Source organism: Necator americanus, chromosome III, assembly GCF_031761385.1.
Source record: "Necator americanus strain Aroian chromosome III, whole genome shotgun sequence".
Taxonomy (NCBI): Eukaryota; Metazoa; Nematoda; class Chromadorea; order Rhabditida; family Ancylostomatidae; genus Necator; species Necator americanus.
This window is the reverse complement of record NC_087373.1, coordinates 16,512,065-16,535,489: the sequence shown is the minus strand read 5'-3', so window position 1 is coordinate 16,535,489 and position 23,425 is coordinate 16,512,065. Positions and strand designations below refer to the sequence as shown.

At 40.7% G+C, this 23,425-nt stretch overlaps 2 protein-coding genes across 4 annotated transcripts in view; both read right to left on the bottom strand.

Annotated features, from left to right (window-relative positions):
• Positions 1-16,489, bottom strand: part of RB195_009796 (uncharacterized protein) — a gene marked incomplete at both ends in the record, with an annotated part of 30,581 nt that extends 14,092 nt beyond the window's left edge. The window contains 12 exons of one of the 2 annotated variants that reach the window (XM_064190505.1): positions 4,622-4,691; positions 4,743-4,872; positions 6,513-6,595; positions 7,533-7,681; positions 10,359-10,478; positions 10,532-10,606; positions 10,666-10,777; positions 10,913-11,002; positions 12,025-12,116; positions 13,056-13,184; positions 13,279-13,538; positions 16,390-16,489. In XM_064190505.1, the coding sequence (XP_064048088.1) occupies positions 4,622-4,691; positions 4,743-4,872; positions 6,513-6,595; positions 7,533-7,681; positions 10,359-10,478; positions 10,532-10,606; positions 10,666-10,777; positions 10,913-11,002; positions 12,025-12,116; positions 13,056-13,184; positions 13,279-13,538; positions 16,390-16,489 (1,410 nt within the window). The remainder of the gene's footprint in view (positions 1-4,621; positions 4,692-4,742; positions 4,873-6,512; positions 6,596-7,532; positions 7,682-10,358; positions 10,479-10,531; positions 10,607-10,665; positions 10,778-10,912; positions 11,003-12,024; positions 12,117-13,055; positions 13,185-13,278; positions 13,539-16,389) is intronic. The other variant, XM_064190506.1, reaches the window with a different exon arrangement.
• Positions 16,490-19,421: 2,932 nt separating this feature from the next.
• Positions 19,422-20,584, bottom strand: RB195_009795 (uncharacterized protein; the record flags this gene model as incomplete). 2 transcript variants are annotated; one of them, XM_013444458.2, is made up of 4 exons in its annotated part: positions 19,422-19,514; positions 19,576-19,632; positions 19,708-19,791; positions 20,519-20,584. In XM_013444458.2, 4 exons carry the CDS (start codon positions 20,582-20,584, stop codon positions 19,422-19,424), a joined length of 300 nt encoding a protein of 99 aa, XP_013299912.2. The 2 variants fall into 2 exon arrangements, with proteins under 2 accessions (XP_013299912.2, XP_064048087.1); XM_064190504.1 differs by lacking the exon at positions 19,708-19,791.
• Between the last annotated feature and the right edge of the window lie 2,841 nt (positions 20,585-23,425).

The following is a 23,425-nucleotide window of genomic DNA, read 5'->3' as shown; positions in this document are numbered from 1 at the left end:
TCCATTTTTTCAAGCAGCACAACAACATTGGCGTGGAACAGCGTTGTGCTTCACGCTTAACGCAAAGCCCATCTCTTGCTATCGGCTTCGACGATGCCTTCAGTGTCTCCCGGTTAGCCGTACGTGACATCTGTATAGTGGAAGCGTTCATCCGCGATGACTATTACATCAATTTACGAGATATCATAGCCTTCCAACACCATCTTAATCCAAAGCTCCCGCGGGATCCATGAAGCCACGACTGCATTAGGGAGAGTCACCTCGCAGAGAAAGCAGAGACATCGGAGTCCATCACGAAGATCATCGACGCGATGGAACAAATAGCCACAGCACAGGCTAACGTTCATGCTCACCGTTACATCACTGGCTAGAATATGACCACAGCTGTTAATACCACTCCAGATAAAATCACATCATTTGTAAACCATAACTACTAATTCTACGTATCCCGAATCGAACATCTCCGAAGAGTTGACCAATCACATAGCAACCTCCATCTTAGCTTATTATCACAGCACAATTCAACCATCTTCATGACCATATCACTATCGCAGTTGTACGACACACTGTTGCGGGGAGGGGGACTGACTAACAACCCCCTCGTCTGCTTGACGGTATGGGATTTCAACCCCCTTTCTAAAATCAAAAAAAAGTTGAACCACCGTCATGTCGAGCCGCTGCTGCCATGTCATACTCCTCAAATCCATGTCGAGCCTCTGCCCGTTGCCAACTCTTCCTACTCATCATAGTTTCGCATGTTCAACCATCTACGTCGTGGCCAGTACAACGTCATGCCATCCGTCGTCATCTATGTTTCCGTGATCAGGCAAGACCTTGGCCTATGACATTTCCAGCCAGACGGCACTATCTTCTCATGCGGCGCGCGGGAAACCTTTGCAAATGGAAAAGAATTTCTGTAGCTTTGCTGCACCGGCCACAGTATATAAGAGCTAGTTCTGAGGAATTTCTTTTGTTGTATATGTTGTTGTCGTGTTTTGCTGTTATAAGGATAGGAGCGCGTGCAATACCACTGTACGACACATCACTAGGGTTGAAGCAGAGGATCGGGGGGTTAGCAACGAGGCCCGTGAGGGGAGAATCGGGGCAGGGGACAGGACACTGGAGCGAGCCCTCAGGATTTGTAAGGGCTAGGTCGCAATGTGGTGGCTAGTCCAGCGCAAGCCCCTCCGGATTCGGGCAGTCGGCCCCGGACCCTGCCCATTGATGCCTAATGTCTCGGAGGCATTCTCAGAGAATCCGCCGGGACTCTCTTTATCATTCAATAAACAAATGAACAAATGAGGGTCGAAGCGATGCGGGCACATTTTCGCAATGGTATCAATTTTTCTTAGACAACATCCCCAATTTTCAGCTAAAACAATGGCCCATCTCAAATTGGAGCTACGTTTACCGATGCTATTGTGCTGGTCAATAGTTCTGCTCGTTGTTTTGTTTTTTTTTTAATGTATCGGTCATTATAATTTGTTGTTTCTCGTGTATTTTCTTACTCTGTTTCGCCACTTTGGTTCACTTTCTTCGTTTTCTTGGTCTATTTCACTGTTTTCATCGTTCTTTTGCTGTTAATGTTCTGTTGTACTTTTGCATACATAGTTATGGGCTCTGTCTTTCTAGGTTTCTTCTGTTTATTGATTTTACTCGTTTTTAATTTTTTTGCTTTTTTGGGTGTCATGTTTCGTGCATTCCCTTGTTCTATTTTATTTGTCTAGTTTTCTTCTCTTCACTTGTTGTTTCGTTGTTTCTCGCTGTTTTTGTTCTGTTCACTACTTTGGTTGCAATGTTTCGTGTATTTCCTCACTCCATTTTATTCGTTCTGTTTTATTTCGTTCGACATTTGTTTTGTTATTTTTATCTTGCTTCACTCTATTGATTGTTATGTTCCATTGGGTTTCATGTGCGTATGGTCTCATGAAAATAACGAAGACGTTTACAGAAAAGAATCCATAATGGGGCCGAGAAAAATGTAGCTGTAGGGTGGACAATTGTAAGGTATGCATGCTATTGGCGCAAAACTACTACCCAGCATTTTATCAAGGCCAAAGACAGTTTCTACTTACAACAGCTGGCGCCTAACCCGACACTATCCAGCTCCAAGTGACAACTTCGCTAAACTTATACCGGAGTTGTTGCACCACTGTTAAATTGATGAACATTATTTGATAGAGGTGCCTTCCCAAGTAAGGGTGTTGCAGAAGGAACTACCCAACAGACAGTAATCAAGAAATGCAGAGGCTGTTGCCGTAGGCCTTTGAGCAGCAGTTGACAGTTGGCTCCGTTGACTACAGATCACAGTTGAAGTGTGTAAAAATTCTTAGAATCATAGGAAAACAAGTATGGCTCATCAGACAAAAAAAAATGTATCTTTTACTTTGCTGTCTGGAATGTTCTAATGAGAAAGAAATGAGGAAATGAGAGAAGTCCTTCAAGAATCATTAGGATATGGAGATTTATGCCAGAAACTTAAAAAGAAAAAGAAGGGAAAAGGAATTTTTTTAGTGACTATTTGGATGTAAATAAATGATTGTTGATATATTTTCGAATCTTTTTCTTTCATATTCAGCGCTATTTGTATCCCACATATTCTCTTTATTTGAATATGGTCACACTGCACATCAGTAGCGCCGGTTGGCAGAGATGACAGTTGAAATATACTTCATAAGAATGTTGGAGGTGCACTGGGAGCACAATCTAACGAGGTCCACGACCGCCTTCCGCCTTCAAGAATATAGTTCCTACAAGTGGAGGGACAAACTACTAGAAGAAGTACTGTACGAACCAACGGAAGTGCTGGTTTCCAGGCCTACCTGCAGTTATGATAATTGATCATGTAAAATAGAGATGATCATTGCTGAACACATAAGGTAAAGTTTTAGCTTTTGTGTTTTGTCATCCGTTCTTTTGTGAAGATATTACAAAACGTGATGAATTTATTATACAATAAATTTTGCAACGCCTAAGAGTTCCCCACTCCTCGCTATCTTCATGTTCTCACACTCGAACATTGCCTTTCCTTGACATAATGCGTATGTATGCATGTATATATATATATATATATATATATATATATATATATATATATATATATATAGTTATACAGTTATATATAGTTACATGTTGTATTTCGAATTCCCCACTCCACGGGTGCATCTCCATTATTTTTCTTCTAACACAAGCAGGAATCTTGAAATATTTTGATGATCCTAACTGACCGTGTAACCATGGTGGGAAATTCTAATTAACGCGCAACTTGTACGTATCCTGATTAAAGCTAGAAAGTCAACATTCTTATCTTCTTTTTCCGCGTAATAATAGTAATACTAGTACTGGTAATAATATTACGAATATTGGTTTGTAATATAGTCCATCCTGTGGACTTTCACTGAGCTACATGATTTCTACTACGACTGCTCTTAATTGAGATTTTTTGAGCTCCAGTAACAACACCTTCTTGACAGCATTCTCCCGTAATGTGGGTAGATATTCACACAATTCGAGAACGCAGCGGTGATTTCTGTTCTACTCATCGGGCAAATTCATTCATGCTCAAAAAGTATCTCTTCATCTACTGATTAACACAAACTGAGCTTTAATCTGAAACCACAGTCATGATTTTTCTACTTCGGTTATGTTCATTCTTTTTATGGCCAAAAGAGCAAACTCGGTTCAAGGATTGTCTCTCGCTGTGGAGTGCGATTGCTGTGGGGCGGGTGTGGCGAAGTCGGTTAGAGGTTCGTTGTAGCCACACGGTGAATGGTTCGAAACCGCCCTAGTGGATACCAAACCCTTCTTCCCCCAAGGTCATTAACGTGGTACCAGCTCTGTCCGGGAGGATAAAAACATTGACTTGATCTGGGCTGGACCCGCAAGTATTGTATTGTATGGGCCCGCAGGGTTGTATGTATAGACCAACTCGCGTCCCTGAACCACAACAATTGCGACTTGCAGTAAAACGCGTTGGCGCATTTCATGTGGACTGATACGCCAGTGACTTTATCCTTTATCCTATTATTAAATATAGGATACTTAAAGAAGATGTATAGTAGAAACAGATGGCGGGATTTTTTCCTTGAAGTAATGGAGTTGAATAAACATCACAGAAGTTCCTGTAGGGTTCGCTGCATCGCCACCTAACCCAAACTCATTTGTTATGCAAATATGAAATCTGCGCATCTTTTAGTTTTGGCTTTACGTTTCAAAAAGTGGAGTCGATAAGAATGAGATTTGTGAAATCAAATTAAACACGATCACCTTTACTTATAGACACTTGTAGAAATGTTTACACCTCTTCGCCAATGAAATCAGCCGACCTGCACTACAAGATGACATTAGTATAATTAAAATGACATTACTTTTCGACACTTCAGTAATTCCCTTCAACTAGATGATCGCAAATACGCTAAATTCATCATTGTCTGCCTCTTAATTTGCTGAATAATGGTCGTGTACGTAGCGGGCGGATGCTACAGCACACCTATCAACACCCGCAGAAATTACTCCACACTGTAAAGAGAATCTTTGAAAAAAGAGACAAAAGACCTGAACTCCCAAACCACCGGTATGGATTGAAATAATTAAGTGCTTGAAATTATGAAAGTAAACTCACGTTGCCACACTGGAAGCTGAGGTAAATTGGATTTGCCGGTTCCGTTCTCCCTATGTATGAAAGACCGCAACTAAATAAAAACCTGCTTTTTCTTACCTTTGAGAAGAACCTATTTACTCACAATGTTGGACTATCGACTTTCTGGTAATTTATATGATATCCAGACGGCGATGCAACATATTTAAAGCGTACACATGTTTTTTCTTCAATTTCCTTCAACGCATTACGCACGTCGTTTTTGTCGAATTCTTCTGAAAGTACTGCTATTGGTCAAGTTGTATTAGAAAGGCTAAAAGATCCAATGACTCTGAAACGCTTGAACTTCAGGTTTCCCTTAATCACAGGTTTTTTTTAATATTTTAGTTTTAATGTCTCTAAACCATTTAAAATAAAAATCGCGTCTTACGGATCAGGTCTCAAGGTCATGACTAGTCTCATGATCCGCCAGTAAATTGGACGAACTTTGAAGCGTTTACTACATCTTTTCCGCATTAATGAAAAGTTCTTCCAAAACTAATAATACTTATATATTTATGTCTCACTATCATTGTATATGGACAGATGTGGCGGTCGGTAAGAGCTTTCATTGCAACAGTAAGGTCCGTCGATGGTTCGAAGCCGCATTAGAGTCAACCAAGCCTCTAATCTCGCCGGTGTTGATAAATCTGTACCAGACTTCTCTGGGAGGATAGAAACATTGATTTGATACATCGGCCAGCACCTCCAAGTCATTTGTATTGGCCAACACGCGTCCATAAAATCTCAACATTTCCGAATCGAAGTTAATGCGTTGGCGTACTCCAAACAGACTGAATAATGCCAGAATATCTTTTTCATCGTTATTATCATTAGATATGAAATAATCTATCACTTTGGTGACATACATTTCAGTCGTAGCAGCAGAAATGATTCGGTGAATTTCACCATACCCATTTCCTTTCATAATCACATCTTTTTATTCTTGATAAGAAATCGTTAACATTAATTCGATGTGGTGGAAGCAACTTCAAACTTTTCCTTGTAGTAATAGCAACTGACCGTATTGGGCTGACTTTTAGTGTCACGTAAGTTCTTTCAGAAGAGGAATTTAAGGAACAATGGATTTGAGGACATCTCCTATGCTTAGGGGTCACGAATATACAGAAGAGGGGGAGAAACTCAGCTATTTTGGTTTTATCGTGCATTTGACTTTAAGATGATTCTGGTGCCTAGATGCTAATTCATATTTTACCAAGCTTCACAAAAGAGTATAGGCTCGCTGTAGTCAGGTCAAGACTAATTGAAGCATTTAGATTACATTACATTACATTTGTGCAGTTCGAGTAGCGAGCATCAATCACGGTCGTTTACGGAACTACATCAAGCTTCGAAGCTTTTAGTGGTGAGCTGTCGGTAAGAGGTTCCGCTGTGACTGTACGACAGATGGTTCGAGACCGTGCCTATGGAAACCAAACCTTCATCGCTCCGGCGTCGATGAATTGGTCAGGGAGAATGAAGCCGCGGACTTTATACATCGGCTAGCCTCCGTAACACTGTATAGGCTAGACGTGTGCTAGACGTCTTCGTAAAATCTCAAAAAATTTGAATTGAAGCGAACGCATTGAAGCGTCCTGAGTGGATTGATCAACGCAAGACAAATTAGTCTTTACGATTTACGAAGCTCGTACGCTACATGTGTCTTGAATTTCCGTGGTTTCCTCTGGGGAAGGCGATGACGCGAAACTTTCTCCTAAGCAAGAGATCGATAATAACCTTAGCTCTTTGTTCAGAACATACTACATGACTTCATTTTATCAAACCTCTATCAATATTGTCGTTCATCAGAAGCTCTAGTGTAGAAACCTGGTGTCAAAACTCATAGTCTTTGGTTAGCAATTCGTAGAAGTCTCACCTAGCGAGCTATCGAAAGTGTATGGAATTGGCGATCGCAGATCCCACTTCTGTACTGGATTTTCTTCGAAGAACACTGAAGCCCTAAAATACTACGCATGTTTGTGAGCTGAATTTCGTTGAAGATAAGATATGAATTTCGTTGAACATTACTATATATATATATATATATATATATATATATATATATATATATATTGAAGAACGTACGCTAGAAATTTTGACTTCTGAAGTGAAAAAATGGAAGTGAGGGTTGAGATCAAAAGTGCGAGCTTCAATGCAAGACGTAAGTTGAACTTAAAAAAAAAGCGAAAGTGGTATGTTGATTGAAGAGATTAATGATTGAGCCGATAAAATGGAAGAAAAAGCGTTCACAAAGCGTAGAATTATGCAGCAGTACTGCAAAAGTTGGAAATACCTTTTCTAAGTCTTGATGAAGAATCTCTTGACCTTCGGTTTATTTCAGATGTCAGGTGAAGACTCAGAAGAAGTGAAAGAGGATTTATTTTTCGAGAGACAAAATAGATTTTCCGAGGTTAGGCTCTCCGAAAAAGCAGGAAATTCAGTTAGTTGTTTTGTTAACTAATCGAAAAAAATTTAAAATAGTCTTGCAAAACACCGGCCATTGGAAACTTTTGTAATGTTCATATATGTCTCGTTGACTGTAGTGGAATTTTTCTAAATGCTACTTACAATTCGGACAGAAAAGGTGTCCACCAGAAATGGCGTATATGCTTCGTCAACTCAATTGGCAGAATTGACGACGTGCTTATAGTTTGAACAAAGTACTTAGAAATGAATAAAGTGCGGTAAAAAAGTTACAGAGCTGGACATGATGTTCAGGGCATAGAAGTGAAGAGAAGAGATGTTCGAGTGGTCGAACTTAAATGACAAGGATGGTTTATAAACAATAGATTGCCACAAACAATGTTCTTATGCTGATTTATTCTTCTTCCTTATCAGTCCATTGACTAACTTCTTAAAACAAGGAACGATTTTTTTTAAAGATGATACTGCAAACCTCTTGAATTTTGCGGTGCTAGCGCCGTTACCAGGCGGAGGTACATCCGAACCGACGCCACCTTTGCCCAATTCGTTAAGGAGGAAGTGGGCCTGCTTCTCAGTAAGCAGAACATCTTTGTCGAATACTCCATTGTCTGCTGCAGTTACCTGCAGGGGTTGAAATAAAGTGAAGCGTGTAAATGGCTTCTAACATGATTTTTATCACACTTTTCGTTACTGCAGTGCGTTTCTGCGCATGATGTCAACTCTAAGCATGTCCTAGAGGAGTAAGGTCCGATATTCATGACTACGGGAATGTAGCTGCGTGTCGTGAGGTTGCGTGTTGCTCCAACTCTCGATCTCTCTCCAACCTACAATAAATAGGTGCCAAAAAGTCTTGTTCCAATCTCCAAATGATCTCGGCATTGGGAACTGTTTTTATGTTTTCTTGTTATGCCTCCCACGTTTTTGTAAAACTTTATTATTGGCCCGATGTCTCGATAAACTCGTCTTTAACAAAGGCTTGGAAATGATGCAAGGTTTTCGATGCAATGTACATCCCATGCTGCTCTCTCCATGCTGTCCTTAATACTACCCAAAAATCGGTACTTAAAGGTAGGGGGGTGGGGCTCGGGGGTCGCTTTAAAAAAGCCGAAAAGGCAAACCGAACCTGTAAAAATGGAACGTGGTTTGGATGGAAGAAATCAGCTCTTTTTTTAAAATCGTGGTATGCCTTTAACGGCACAGCACACTGGGCAAGTAGATCTCATTCGCATTGGGTGGCAATTTGTAAGTACGCGGTGGTTCACCAGCCGCTCTAGTCGGGGAGAGTTCTTGCGTAATGTGTTTAAAACGATATCGAGGCTTGGCAATAAGAGAGGAGGGATTTAGTGGGATGTGCAAAGCATCAGAAACCTGGTCTCATTTTTAAGCCTTCGTTAAGGACGAGTTTGTCGAAAATTCAGGCCCACAATAAAGTTTCGCCAAACACTCGTCGGCATATGAAGAGAACATAAATACAGTATTGTTTCATATCAGTTTCAAGAGTAGTTATCCAGCATTAATCACGGACCAATCTATGAATTATGTAGAAAAAGCAAATCCAGCTGTTTTCACTCAAGAACGAAGTCATATCCTCTAGTAGGTTAGGCGGCTCCAATCCCGAGAAGACGAATTTAGACCTATGTGTGAAGAAGCACGAAGACATAGGCGGTTAGACGCGAATGGATAAGGATTGCCGCTTCATGTACGACAAATCCCACAAATTCTCTTACTGATGTGCATAACGCAAGGAGAGAGCTTTGTTCTTCAAGATTACAAGCGTAGAATTCTGGTGAGGTGGGAAAGTCCACTTCAGCTGTACTCCGCTTGCATTGATGTTCGCGCAAATTTCATACGTATTCCATTGATTCATTCTTGCACTCATGTGCAGTCAGTCCAATGTATATCAAAAGCTCTCTGTTACTTCACGAATTCCGGCGATGGGATCGAATTTAGGGAGCGATTGATCGCAGCCTTTCCACTCGAGGATAATTGCAGATAATGCTGTCGCTGCAGTAGACTACGATCTACGTTGAAATCTCATGCGACTCAGCCAATCTTTCCATTTCTTGCGTAATTGTGTCGATACCGCTTAAAGGCATCACCCCACGAATCTGAAGTGGTACGGATTTCAGGTGGAGTATTCGTATACGGGATTGTACATTACTGAGAGGTGGGTGATTCCGTCCATTTCTTGCTAATTAGCGTAAAAAACGACGCAGAAGGTGCGAGGTGTGCACACGGCTGGCGCGCTCCAATCGGACTCAGTGTAGGAAATAGTGCGTCGGAACGCTCGAAGCCGTATCTTCCGGGCCGTTTTTCACGGCAATAAGGAAGAAGTAGACGGAATCACCATCCTCTTCTTAATCTACGATCCCGTATACGAATACTCCATCTGAAATCCATACCACTTCAGATTCGTGAAGTGATGCCTTTAAGAATTCGACTTGTGGGCATTAGCTGTGTTACCAAAATAGCTATCATACTTTATTAAGCTGATGCTTCGGCTCAACGGTGTTACTATATGTTGAGAAAAAGGGGCACATACCGTGGTTAGAGAGACGTATTCGTCTTTCTTGTTCATTTGAGGTTCTGGTGAGAATCCAGAAAGACTGTGGGTAAACCAATCTCAAGAGTCTCTTCAGATGATAGTTTTACGGCCACATCGGTGGATGGTGAAAGTCAAACTCATTGGATATCATCCTATTGTCGTACTAATGACAACATGTGTAGCGTAGAAAACCTTGCAATCCGTTCTACTGAACGGAAAAGTGAATCCATGATCTCCTGGAAAATTGGTCTGATAACCTATAAGTTAGGCGAAGATCAACCCACAACTGTTGTCAAACGATTATTTTGTCATGAAAAAAAGAACATCTTGATGAACAAAGACTCATAAATTCTGTGAGGTCCCACCGCTAACTGCATAGATGTGGAAATAGCTGTAAAACTCTTAATTTATCTCGTTCAACAGAAACTTCTATGCGCAATACTCGAAAAGCTCTCCGGATGTCTTTCTAGAATCACCAAAGATTCCGATTGGGTATCCACAATCAGCCACCTCGTCCCGACTGTCCTTCTGTACAAAATTTAACGGGCGCCTACAGAAGTCTCTCCACCCTTGAGGTTTCACAATTCGTGTTTATGATCAGTGGAATCGTCTTTTACTTTTCAGGTTGTAATGAAAAAGAATACACCTAGAGCCGTTAAACAATTTGCGTATGGTGAATAATTTGTAGTTGCTGCTCATTCCTAGATCGATTCGGTGTGGAATGCCAGGAGATTAAAGTTCAAAGAAACCTACCACGTTCGAAAGGTTCGCTTTTTCAAGCAGAGCCTGCTTGACCTGCATAGTCCTATCAAGACGAAGGTTAATGTTCTCCGTGTTATCCTTGCCTGTGACTGTCTTCTCGAAATCGAATAACTGTAATAATTTCCGCATTTATTCCCATTTGAGCGTCTAGAATTCAATCCGACCTTCTTGACGACTGTCTCCTTCAGAGCCATCTGTTCCTGCTTCTGTTCCATGCACTTGAAGTTTCGGCAAACGTTCTAAAATTCTAGGTTTATGTCCACCATGATTACATGCAAATCGGACACCAACATCATACCTTGATCATGTTACCCGCTTCGGGGCTGATTGCACCGATATGAAGAATGAATTCTCTGGCAGCACTAACAAGGTCTTGACTGATTCCCTGTAGAGGATCCCTAATGAATAATCTGAAAATTAAGGCGATTAGCTCTCGCGCAGCGAAACAATGAAGCCTTGACAAAAAAAGGCTGCAAACATTACAGTAAAGATTATGGGTGACTTTCTGGAAAATTCTGTAGCTCTTTGAAGGCACAGAAACCTACTTCGGTACTTTAGGCAGGAATTTACCGCCTTCTCGAATGACAGTCTGAACGATGGTTTGAATTTCGGAGAACATTGGAATATTTCCACCTCTGAAATCGCATTAATTAGAATTTTCCATGAGAAGCCACAACAAAAGAGAGAAGACTCCTCTTGTTGGAAACAGTTATTTTGTGTCTTTGTGTAACTCTGTGTATATAATATCATGAATCAGTTAAAAAAGAATACCACAAGCATTAATAGGTTCAAAATTTTTTCCAAAAAAAAGTCTTGGTGAATTTCGCTACCGGATTGTTTGCGTTTTTCTTTTCCTTTTTGTTAGTTGAACACTTCAAAACTCGCAATATTCACACTACATCTTATTAATTTTTTTCTCTTTTCTTCACTAACTCTCCCTCACTTCTCTGATATTTCTGCTCTGGGATGATGATGGGCCTCTCCTCAAAGTTTGTTTTGCAATTTACCCCAATAATTGCGTTTTGAATACTGCAGAATGATTTGGATCATAATACATGCACTACCGGTCTGGAAAACTCTACTTCACTCACTTCATTGATCAAAGAAAAGTTCGGAGCAGTTCGTTGTGGTGAAAATATGTTACGGACAATTTTATCCTAAAAAAAACCACCCAAAATGACTAACACAAAGCACTCTATGTGTTACAGTTCAAAAATAATTAGAAAAATTAAAAAATTTTATCATTAACGAATAGAAGACAATAGAAGAATGTTTCCAAAGTGCGAAACCTCTCACTTTTCCTAGAAGTTTAGAACGAGAAATTTATAAACTCCTTAGTCTTCCCTTTCGGTGTTTTTACGGTACTTTTAGGAAAAAATTAGGAAAATACCAAATTTTACTGTATTCGAGAGGAAAATTCCTAGGATCTGCCAGCGAAATTTATTAAGTTCATCTCTAAATGGTTAGACGTTTTCCTACGATGCCATCACTCCGTTTGTTTGATTTATTTCTATCAACAACGTTAGCATTCCGAGAACTTCTTTCTAATTCAAATTAGGCATCACTGCCTCTCATGCGAATAACTGGATCACTAGCGATAAGATGTTTTTGGTCGAAATTCATTTGAAGTTGTTCTGCTATCCATAAAAAGACTTGCCTGCATCTGGGATGGCCAGGGAATCGTCTACAAAATCGCCGTGCTCGTCGTTGCCATACATGATCAGGAGGTGGAGGCCCACGGCTCCAGCCCTGATAGATTCCTCATAACAATAAAGACGTGTAAGAGAATTGTCGACAGATTGTATTTGTCATGATTTCTTGAGTATTTTTTGCGTTCAGGCGCTTAAGAACATCATGTGGACCTTTTTACTTTGAAGAGCAAGCCGTCTGCCAAACATGTCGCACTTGAAAAGTGCTGGTGCCGTGTCGAGTTGTCACGAGTGCTTTTAAAATATTCGAACTTAGCAGAAAAATATCTCATACGCTGCGTTTGAAAGGATTTTCAAGGTATAAGTTTTGTGCGAGCCTAGAGGAGTTGAATTTTTTTAAATTTTAAAGCTGTAAGTTGTTTTTTCAACAACCATGCAGCTTCTGAAAGAATTGACAATACCTTAAAATTTCTCAAAAAAAAATACGACAGCTTTCTAAAAAGAGGAACAGAACCCGACCATTTAGTGAACGAAGCCAATAATTTAGGATTAATGGAGAAAATAAATTTTAAACGACAGAAATCCCAAAGTGAAGAGTTTCTTACAATGTAATTTCAAGTTTACAATTTTTCCAAGTGTGTTTCTATTATACCTCAGTTTCCCGAGAAAATTCGATGTATCACATTCGAAAGTGGGTGCTGCCAAAACATTTTTAAAAAATCATCTGTGAAGTTAATGATAAACTATGGGAGAAATTAAAGTAATATGAACTAGAGTCTTCCAGAAATTATTTAAGAGGCTATAAAAAAATGTGCAGCTCTCATGAGAAGTAAATTTCATTCTGTGACCAAATTGAGGAAACTGGCAGTTCTCTCACTTCTAACTGCGTTCTTATTTTCACATAACGAAAGCCATAGCTGCAGAAATCTTCGTGGATGAGTTTCGCAATATTATTGAGTGATGAATCTCTCGGAATGCTCCAAGAAAACTCCGTTAGCAAATATTAGCAAAGAAAACAAATTCTTAAAATATTTCTTACTCGGAGACTCGAGATGATGTCCTCTCCGCCACTTCCCGCTATTCCATTAGCAATATCTGCTGCCATGTGGCCGACGCCTTGCACTATTTGTCCTAATGTTTGCCCAAGGGGTCCCATTCCATCGCCACCCTCAAAAGGCCTTTGCGTGTTCAAGAACTATTTCTTTTTTGTTTTCTCCACAAAGTCACTTCTCTCACTTCCTAGGTATTTCTGTTCAACTCACCGGTGGAATTCGTCCATCGTTTGGTGATTGTGGAGGTGGCTCTCGATTCCCCCATCGGTTACCACCGCCCCACCAGCCTCCAGGGCCTCCGGAGCCCCATCCACCAGGACCTCCGGAGCCCCATCCACCAGGACCTCCAGACCGCCATCCACCAGGGCCTCCAGGCCCCCAACCACCTGGCCCACGATCAGGGGGTCCATCTGGTCCTTGATTCTGTGCTCCTCCAGGCCCCTGGTTTCCCCATCCACGTCCAAGTCCTCCTAAGAAACCTCACATTAAGTAACTTCTTAGTTTGAAGCGTTCTAATATCAAACATGCTGAATCAGACGTTGATATCTTGATGGGTCAAGTTGGCTCTGAAGAGATTGGAAGTCTTTAATCATTTAGGGACCTTTGTAAACAAGTTCTAAGTTGCATTTACGTTTGTCTTGGTGTTCCTCGATGCTCTATTATTTGTGCAAAAAGAAGAATCCCAGTAATTCAATGCAACTGTAAATGCAACGCTTTAACATTTTATCAGAATGTATACTTATGTCCTAAACAATAGGTTATTAGGTGAGTGCATGTGCAGTTTTGATCTAGCTCTAGCTAACTGCATGAAAACATACCGCTTAGTGAAATTTAATGAAAGTTAGCCAGTTATGTAGTTTTCGTAAGATTTCTAACTCTTATTTCACGTACTGAAGTTATTGTAATTCGCTAACTATAACGATTTTAGAAAAGGAGTTTTGGGGGTCTCGTAAAATTTTTCGGTTTTTTTTTAGTGAGGAGAAGGCCAAACAACAACTTTGAAAAGATTTACAGAATATTCGTGGTGGCAACGTGGTTTGTCTGCATTACAAGCAGCTCGAACTCGGTTGAGGCCAGCTGTTGTCTCTTAAAAGATTGAAAAAAACCTCTATGAATTTTTAAGAGTCTTTTAGGTATAAGAGGAAAAAACTTACTGGAAGGCAGTTTTGCAACGCTCTCAGTTTTTAGCTATGTACAACGGCCAGAAATTTATTGCTGCTCCTGCGAAAATATTGAATGGGGGATTTCTATTGTATTTTAGGAATAAGGTCTTGCTTGGGATGCAAAATTCAAAGCAACGGCTGGAGAAGAGAGCGCTGCACCTTGAAGTTTGTTACAAATAAGTGTTAGGGAATACGACAAAAAATGTTGCTTTGCAAATGAATGAGGTATATCAGGAAATAACATCTCGGATAATAAACCGCCTTGAAAATGGAAGCGGCTGAGCATAAAAAAGATTGGAAGTCGCAGAATCTGTACTTCTTTACCTACGTCAACTCAGATTCTCAGTGTTTAGCTGAGAAATGTGGTCTGCTTATCTTCTTGCATATAATTCGTCATTGAAGGTGACGTTCTATAAACTAAGATGACGCCGACGAAACACAAACATCTTTAAGAGGAGTGAAAAAAATTAAAGAAAGGCCAAGAGTTTGGATTACTTATTTATTCGGGAAATAGGCGAATAGGACTGAACATTAGATACGCAGTGCATCTATTATTCATACAAGTTTAGAATAATTTGTTAATGCAGTGAAAAAAGGTGGTCTATGCAGTCCACTATATGATTCAATGAAAAAGAGAGTGTTTGTGCTCTTTCCTCAGCTAGATTTTCTAGTGCGGCTGAGAAAGAGAGAATTTCAAAGTTTATGAAGACGGAAATATGACCTCATAAACGGATTTCTTTAGTTACACCAGCAGAGCGGAGCCAGCGAATGATGCCGAGACTTTATGAAATCATCCTAGGACATTTTAAAGTACTTATCTTTCATTTAGTTCCTGAACCAGCAGTGGAAGTGGCGGCGCGGGACAATCATTCCTGGCTGCCGACCTCATTTGTAATTTTGGATCTTCTTATAAATAATGCAAAGGTATTCTATCTTTCCAAAATTATGTTGAGCAAGAACATTCTAAGGTTTGTTCTTCGAATCTGATATAGATGCTCCGCTCGATCTCGTTCGATCCTTTTTCATCCTTCTCGTCTCAATGTCTCTCATTCAGAATTCTATGAATTTAATTTAATTTTCAATTAATTTATGCAATTGAAAAACTCGTATTAATCATGTGGTGGCCCAATAAAACGTAGTGTATTACTAAAAAACCAGCAGAAAAGAGATGAATATGTACTTGAAATTAAATAGAGCGATATAAAGGATGCAAAGGCTCATAACCTGAAAGTCTTTAAATTCAAGAAATTAGGAATGTAGTGACTAAGGAACAGAATTTAGCGTAAATACATATGCTAACTAATGAGATTTTCTAAGTAAATAAAAAAGTTGTGTTCCGATTACAAAGCAATAAAAGGGTAAAGAAGTTATGAAACAAACAAAGTCAACGGAATGGCCGTGTAGTGAATCAATATGTAACACTTCGATGTTTTTTGATAGTAATCATTCTCAGACAGCCCAGTACAACTCTCTGGCACGTAGTCGACAGAATTGTGAGACTAATTAAGGAAACTATAGAAAAGTTCATCGGGGCATTCGTAATTGAAGTACAAGGGACATCCTCGAAAGCGTTCAGGTTTTTGTTTCTTCTTTCGTGTTTATTCTGTATGAATACTAATTTCTTTAGTATCAAAACAGCGAATAGAGAGTAGAAAAATTCGTTTTCTTTTCTAAGATTATCTGAAACCATTGAGAATTGAGAATCTAAACAAAGTGATCTCACAGTATTGATGATAGTAGTTTGATTTTCTATAACCGGTTTTTATCGTGAAAAAAATCTTACAGGGAAGTGCTGAACTGGTTTGATTTTTGCCAAGAAAAATTCAAAAATTCGGAAGAACTAGAACGAAAAATTATTCACTCGCTTGCAATCGAAATCATTCTTTGGTATTTCTGCTGTCGCGCGGCTCCACAAAAACAGAATTCAAAACTTTGTCATATGCAAAAAAAGAACACTAGGTGAGTGAAAAGTGCGGATAAACGTAAATTTGTAAAAAGCAGAGAAAATGGAATCTAAATCGGGTAAAAAACGACAGAAATTGTCTTATCACCTAGTTGTTACACCTTCGTTAGGTCTTTTCAATTGCAGAAAACCACATTACAAGTGCATCTGACGTAGAAACGGATATAAAAAGGATGTCCTCGAGACGAATCTTACCGAGAAGTTGTCCGAGCAGTCCTTGGCCTTGTTGTCCTTGACAGATTGCCGGAATCAGAAGAATCAGCACGCGTAACATGCCACTCTTCATCGCGCGCATAAGCGAGCGACTCACGCTTGAAGCGGAAAGGAGAAATGAAGAACGTCACCCAACAATGTTACAAAAAAACCTGTTCGTAGTTCAGTAACAATCCGATAAAGTAATTTCGGCAAACCCACATACAATAAGGCGAACCAAAGCAAACCGTATTATCACAACGAATTCGCCAATTACACGTTCTCGCTCTTCTGCATTTTTGTTCAGCACTTTACGTGGATGCTGTACATTGTTGTAAAATAAATGTTTGGTCTTCTTTTTTTCTTTGCGTCAACACCAAAACTCATGAATATGTTAGCAGAAATCTTTGTGAAATTTGTTTGAATCTTTTATGACAAAGTTATAGGTTTTTCAGATTTTATGCTTTCGTTTACTCAGTACCATTTCCCATTTTGTAAAATATGAAGGGCCCATTTCAGGATTCGTCTGGCTTATTCACAAAAAAAAAAGGTGAGATATAATTGATAATGTCGTCTTTGCAAAAAAAGATGTTTTCTTCTCGTTGGTGGCAGTTCCAGTAGAAACTGGTAGGGTGAAAATGAAACCTTTCAACAGTAGATGTCTCCGAGCTGTTTGTTTTCGCATTTGCTACTTAGGATTTTCGTAGGAAAATGAAGTCTTAAGGGGAGATTTCAATGCAAAATGGTTCCATTGTATGTTGTTGAGCGAAGCAACGAAGAGAATGCAGCTTTAACACATTGAGGACTGCGCGCTTTTTAATTTTCGTTGGCTGTGGGACCTGAGCGCCATCTTTGATCTCTCGCATACGACCACGTGTGGGTCACATTGTTGTTCCTAGTAGCGCTACTTTCATATCAGTTGTTTTTTCTGTGTTTTCGGTAGTTTCGCCTCCTTTTCTCGTATATGGATGAATAGGATGATGTAACTAATTACGTATTCTCTCACACTTCTTGAACCGCAGAAACCACCCATGGGTCTTAAAATCGTAAAGGGATGAATCAACGTTCAGGGAATGTTCTTGTTCACGGGCTTTATATAGGCGTGGTGCAATTACGTAGCACTGAGCGACCGTCATGATTTTTTCTACAACTGCTTAATCGACTCATCGACTGTTTACGTCCAGGTGAGTGGATGCCAACTCTGCCTAACGCAGTGTAACATTAAGGTCTCATTTATGGATCACCACATTCGGTGGCAATCACATCTCGAACATGAATGGATAGGTGCCATCCCAGGCCTAAGGAAAAACGTTTACTTATGACAGTGTTATCAGAGTAAACAGTTTTGCTGAAAACATTTCCTTAGTTTCTTGTCTCGGAGTTCTACATGCTTCTAAGCCTCTACTGATGATCCGTTTCTTCAACCTAAAGCCATGAAACTGACGTTGCTCGGAAACCCCAGGGAAGACGTGCCGTTCCGGTTGTAGATTACAGAACTGAGCGTGGCTGTGCTCAATCTCGCCTAGTCGTCCTCAAACACTGGTGCGCGGTCCAATGTACCTCGTAAGAGCTAGAGCGGTTCTTATGCCGTTCTTTTTAGGACCACTGGGGGAAGCGTGTGGGACCACGCTCGCTTCTGTAATCTACATCCTAAACTTTAGATTTTTCTTGAATACCGCACCACGTCAATTTCAGCAATGCATTGCGTTCAACGCATTGACGACCGAGCAGTATTTCGCATTTCCGTGTCACTGGAGGAATTATATGAGCCAATTGTCCGACAGGCAGTGTCCCAAAAAACAGATTATTGTGCTACTAAATATTTGACTTTTTTAATGTTCTGACTCAGACAAGTGTGTTTTCTTTTTTTGTGTACCTTTGGTGTATGTGAGTAAATAAGTAAATAAAATAACTCCTCGTAAAGTGTTTCCATGATGTTGTCCTCCAACATAATCGGACGTAGCCCCATGCGGCTAAATTGTTTGCCTGTCATCGTCAACGTCAACATCGGACATTATCGTCAACGTGTTCTTAAGACTGTTAAAGACTGCAGCGATGAAAGGCCACAACTACTTCTTCTTTGCGGTTGGTGGTTTGACGCTGGTCAAGGCCAACACAATTTCACTTTTCCGAGCATGGTAAATTGATACCAGCCTGGTCTGGAAGGATAAAGATACCGTCGTAAAGACCTTCGGAAGTTGTTGTGTAGCCCCAGAATGAATTTATAGACCCTCCAGGTTTTCAATTAGGATCGAGCAGTCAAACGTATTCCGGAAGGATTGGGCATCGCTGAACACTTCACTCTCTATCCATTTCGTTCAGTTATTTGTTGTACATGGTTCTTTTAGAGAAGCAGCTTCAAACTCAGGAATTCGGAGCAAAGTTGACATAGTTCTGCAATGTTTCGCTCCGAGTGAGTTGAGCACAAAAACAAAGCACGGCCGTTCTTCTATTTTTTAGACTTCTTATGGATTATTAGTTATTATCAGTGGACTAGGAGACAGTACGTTCATAAGTGTTACACCTTCCGTAATGATTTGCACGGCGTTCCCTGTTGACATTTACTTCACAAGTCATAAGCGAGTGCATGAAGATAGTGAGGGTTTCTTCGAACCCAACTCTCTTTGGCTCACACAATTATGATGCAGAAACTTCCGGCATTTTGGCATTTGTACTTTAGGTTAATGATTTCGATGACAACGAACTCATAAAGCCATTACTTTGAAAAACCCACACCAAACTAGAAAAGTAAGATCTTCAAACGGAAAACAATGAAAATATTGTATAGACACAAATTGTTGGTTCCGTGAAACAAGAAATAAAAGGATTATGGTTCGCTCCATAGCGAAACGAAAAAGAAGTGTCTAGGACCACATTCATCAATCGGAAACTCTACATAAGAGGAAATCTCAGTGATGCTACTCTGTAAAGGTCAAAACAGTTTTGTCTGAAGGACTAAAGTGTTAACAGTGCTAAAACACAAGTGCTAAAGAATTTATCTAATAACATGTATAGAAATAATGAATGAATCCTCTCTAGGATGTTGAAAGCAGTGTTGATGGGCGAAGAATTGGTGGGATCAGGTCGGACACCTTAGCGTTCTCCAAGCGTTGGAGCCGTTGGATCTGCTGAAAACTGCGCCTACTGTCTGCAACATTTTGCAAAGACAACTGACTATCGGTTGCCCACCCTTCCCTTCATCACATCCAGTAATGAGGGTTCATTCTCTCCATTCCCCCGAAGCTCCTAAAATGCAAAAATCTATTCGTCAACTACCAACAAAACGAACTCAAATTTCTTCCATGATCTAATGGTTATTACATCTAGAGCCTTATCTACACGCTGATGAAGCTTCCTAGCGACTAACAATGGCAACGGTGGAACATCCGATGCTGAAGATAGCTCCTGAAACGGATCTTTAGATATCAGGCTAGGAGAAGGAACAAATTGCGGAAGTACAATGGAGCTGTCCTAACGTACAAAGCGGTATAATGCTGCACACCTGTCCTTAAAAGGATCTTTCAGTTCATGAGGTGCGTTTCGGTAGCACACTGTGCTGAAGCATCTAAGCGAACAGTCAGTTGCTAGTATGAGATCTAAAACGTAGCGTGGAAAGCAGCCATTTTGAGAAGCGCGTGTTATATTTGCGTTGATATTTGCCGCAGAAGTTTAAAGACTGCAAACATTGCTTACTCATTTGGAATCAGTAGCCAAAATTTGCAGTTTTCCCAAGCACAAATTTTCTGGTGAAAATGGGTGCTGTCGCTGTTACAAAAATGTTTGCAGTACTGTTCGTCGACAACGGCCTCAGATAATGGCGGATATTACTGACAATGATCTGTTCCTGCAATGGAGACTTCCTAGGTGCTGTTTCGAAAGCTGATCACAATTTTTACATGTGCATAAAAAACTTTCGAATATTTCTTAGTTTCTGCAATAATCTGCAGGTGTCTTCTGTGGTTTTATTGTTAAATGTTCTGTAGGTCCTCATTGTTTTCTCACATTAAAAGCTTTGAAAATTGTGCTACGACGACCAGAGAACGGCGAAGCTGCTTTTGCTGTAGTCGACGAAAAAAACTGAGTCAATGGAACATTCTTCCAAAAATAAAAGAAACTCGAACTGAATGCTTACCAATGTAGGATTAAAACAGATGGAAAGGAACGAGAATATGACGAGCACCTTCCCTACAGAACGCATGAGGAAGTGGTTGGTCTCCTACAGTTGGACGTCATCAATTTATAGGAATGGTGTTCAGAGTGCTGACTTGTTTACTTTTTCACGTCTTTTGGAAAAAAAAAACTTTACTGATGGCTGTTTTGATGCGAACGTCTTTCGACACCTAAAAACTCATCAGCGACGATAATAACTTGAAATAATGGCATCGTCGTTTCACCTTCCCGTTGGTTGTCCATACATTCACAGCAGCACTTTAGTCTCCGAAGGAAATGGTGTTACTAAACATATGCGTTGAAGGCAGCATACCACCAATCTGATGCGGTGAAGGAATTGAAGGAATCCGGGGGAAAATGTAGAGATGGTGTTGTAGGTTGCGGAATCCGGGGCGGTTGCGCTCATCTCTCCTTGATCGTAGTTAAAAACGCCACGGAATACACAGTTTTTCTTACGACGACTTCACTTGCAACGCGACACTCTCGTGCACGCGCCGCATCCATGTGCGAGCGGTTGAAGATCAATGGTGTCTTCTCTCTAGTCTATTCAAGAGAAACGAATAGCTGCTCAACGGATCGCAACGTGTACATAGAAGCACTGGTATTTCCAACGCACTCCGTCCAACACTACGTCGAATTGGTGGTAGGCTGCCTTTAAGCGATTACAACAGCAGGCAAGCACATGCAATGGAAATGTAGTTAATATAAAATATCAATTTCTTTTTGTTAATTTTGGGAAAAAGATCTCGCAAAAAGGCTCCCGAAAACGCGACGATGTTAGCAACGGTTGTAAGGACGACTGCACCACTCCGACTTTGAAATGAGGTGAAGAGATCTTCCTGTGCTTCCTACAATTTTCGGGTCCTTCCCTTCCTAACATTCCATTCCATCATAAATTATCGGAAGACAACAATCACGTTGTGATCAGATACACTCAGAAGAATAAAAATTAGGACTTCGAATTAGTCTACAGCCGAGCACTGCTCAGTTATTGTCCTTCTGGATCATATAGTGCTGGCCCCCATCTGTTTCTTCACGGAGATCTGGCCATGCATTTGCAGTGATTGTCAATTGGATCTGCAACGCAGGATCCAATTTGTTGAGTAAAAATACCTAAGCGAGGGTAATCAACTGATATACTGACTAATCAGTTAGTCGACTAGGGACTAGACGTAGACTTGCACAATTCCTGTAATTGCAAAGATGATAGATTAAGTTTCTTGCTTATTTCCTCTCGGATGTGCTATTTTTCCTTCAAGACAAATCCAAAAAGGCAGCGAAATAGCACTGTTCGGGCATTGTCTGTATGTGATCGAATCGGAATCCAGGCAATTGAACTGTAAGAGTGCCCAAACCTCTTTTCCTAGTAGTCGGTAGAGGTTTTTCATTCCAATTAAGAAGTTTCATCAAGAACTTGCCAAAATCAGGGAAAATTAGTTAATTGTTTTGGTGCGAATGTTCCCTTGATCGAAGCGGCACACTAAAGATGACGTGCGCCATCTCCAACAAAAAGTCTACCGAAGGGGGTGATTCCGTCCATTTCTTCCTAACTGCCGTAAAAAACGGCCCGGAAGATGTGGCGCGTGCACAAGGCTGGCGCGCTCCTATCGAACTCGTTGTAGAAAATAGCGCTCCGGAATTCTCGAGACCGTATCTTCCGCGCCATTTTTACGCCAATTAGGAAGAAATGGACGGAATCACTCTTCATCCATAATCTACGATCCCATATACGAATACTCAACCTGAAATCCCTACCACCTCAGATTCGGGGGAGACGCCTTTAAGCACGCTGAGTTCAGCAGTCACTATGAAGCAGTGTTAAGTGCACTTTGTTTAGGTGATAAATGTGAAGCAAGGGGCAAGGTTGTTGACACCGATTGCAGTTAACTTCTTGGCTTCGCAGCCTTAGTCAGAGCCTCGAAAGCCAGATGATTTGTAAAATAGCCTCTCAAGTGCCTCATCAAGGGCGAATCACAATCCTATGACAAATCACATCTAAAAGCAAGAACCAAAAGAGTCCAAGTCGCTGTGATTACCTAATTCGTCGCTTTGCCGTGATATCAGCGGACGACCATGTAACTGAACCGTTCCACTAGCACTAATTAAGATGCGATCCAAATATGGCCGCGTAGATCAAAACCCGCAAAGGTTGAGAAATATGCACATTGTTTTTGATAATTGCAATGCACTTTTGCTTTTTATTGATCCCTGAATCATTTACGTTTGGCCAGAATGCCTCTGAAGTTGGTTTTTCACCATTTCGGGCTCGTACAATAGCATCGCGGTGGCATATACAGAAAGGAACATTTTCAAGTAAAGTTTGCGTTAGTCTAAATAACGAATCATACGTGTGTCGCTTAAGTCCGGAATTGAAAACGTCCTGAGCAACCTGAGATTTGATCGCCTCCCACCGGTCGCCTTACTGAACGACGCCTGAGGCGGCACAACCTAGTATGGTGGAAATTGAGACAGTGTGCAAGCTGAAGCGGCCGGAAGACTTACTTAGCAGCCGTTACTAGGCTAGTTTAGCCTTCATCACAGGTTGTCGTGAGCGTTGTGGGTCAGGAAACCAGCTTGCGACAAGACGGTGTGGAATCCTCGTAGTTCTCCTTTTGGCTCAACTCCGACAAGTTGGAAATGCCGGAGATGTCACACTCCTTCTCAACCTGGCAGACTCTTCCAGAAGACTGTAGCCATCACAGTTCGACGTGCATTGCAGTTCGACGCTCAGAGTCACCTCCACGCCAATAAGAGGCGGTGAACAATTCTGGTGAGAACCAACGCTTTCAGAATAAATCGGGTTGTCGTTCTTGGAGCTTCTCGTTCTTAATTCCTCAACTATCCAAAAAATGAATGAACGAAAAACTAT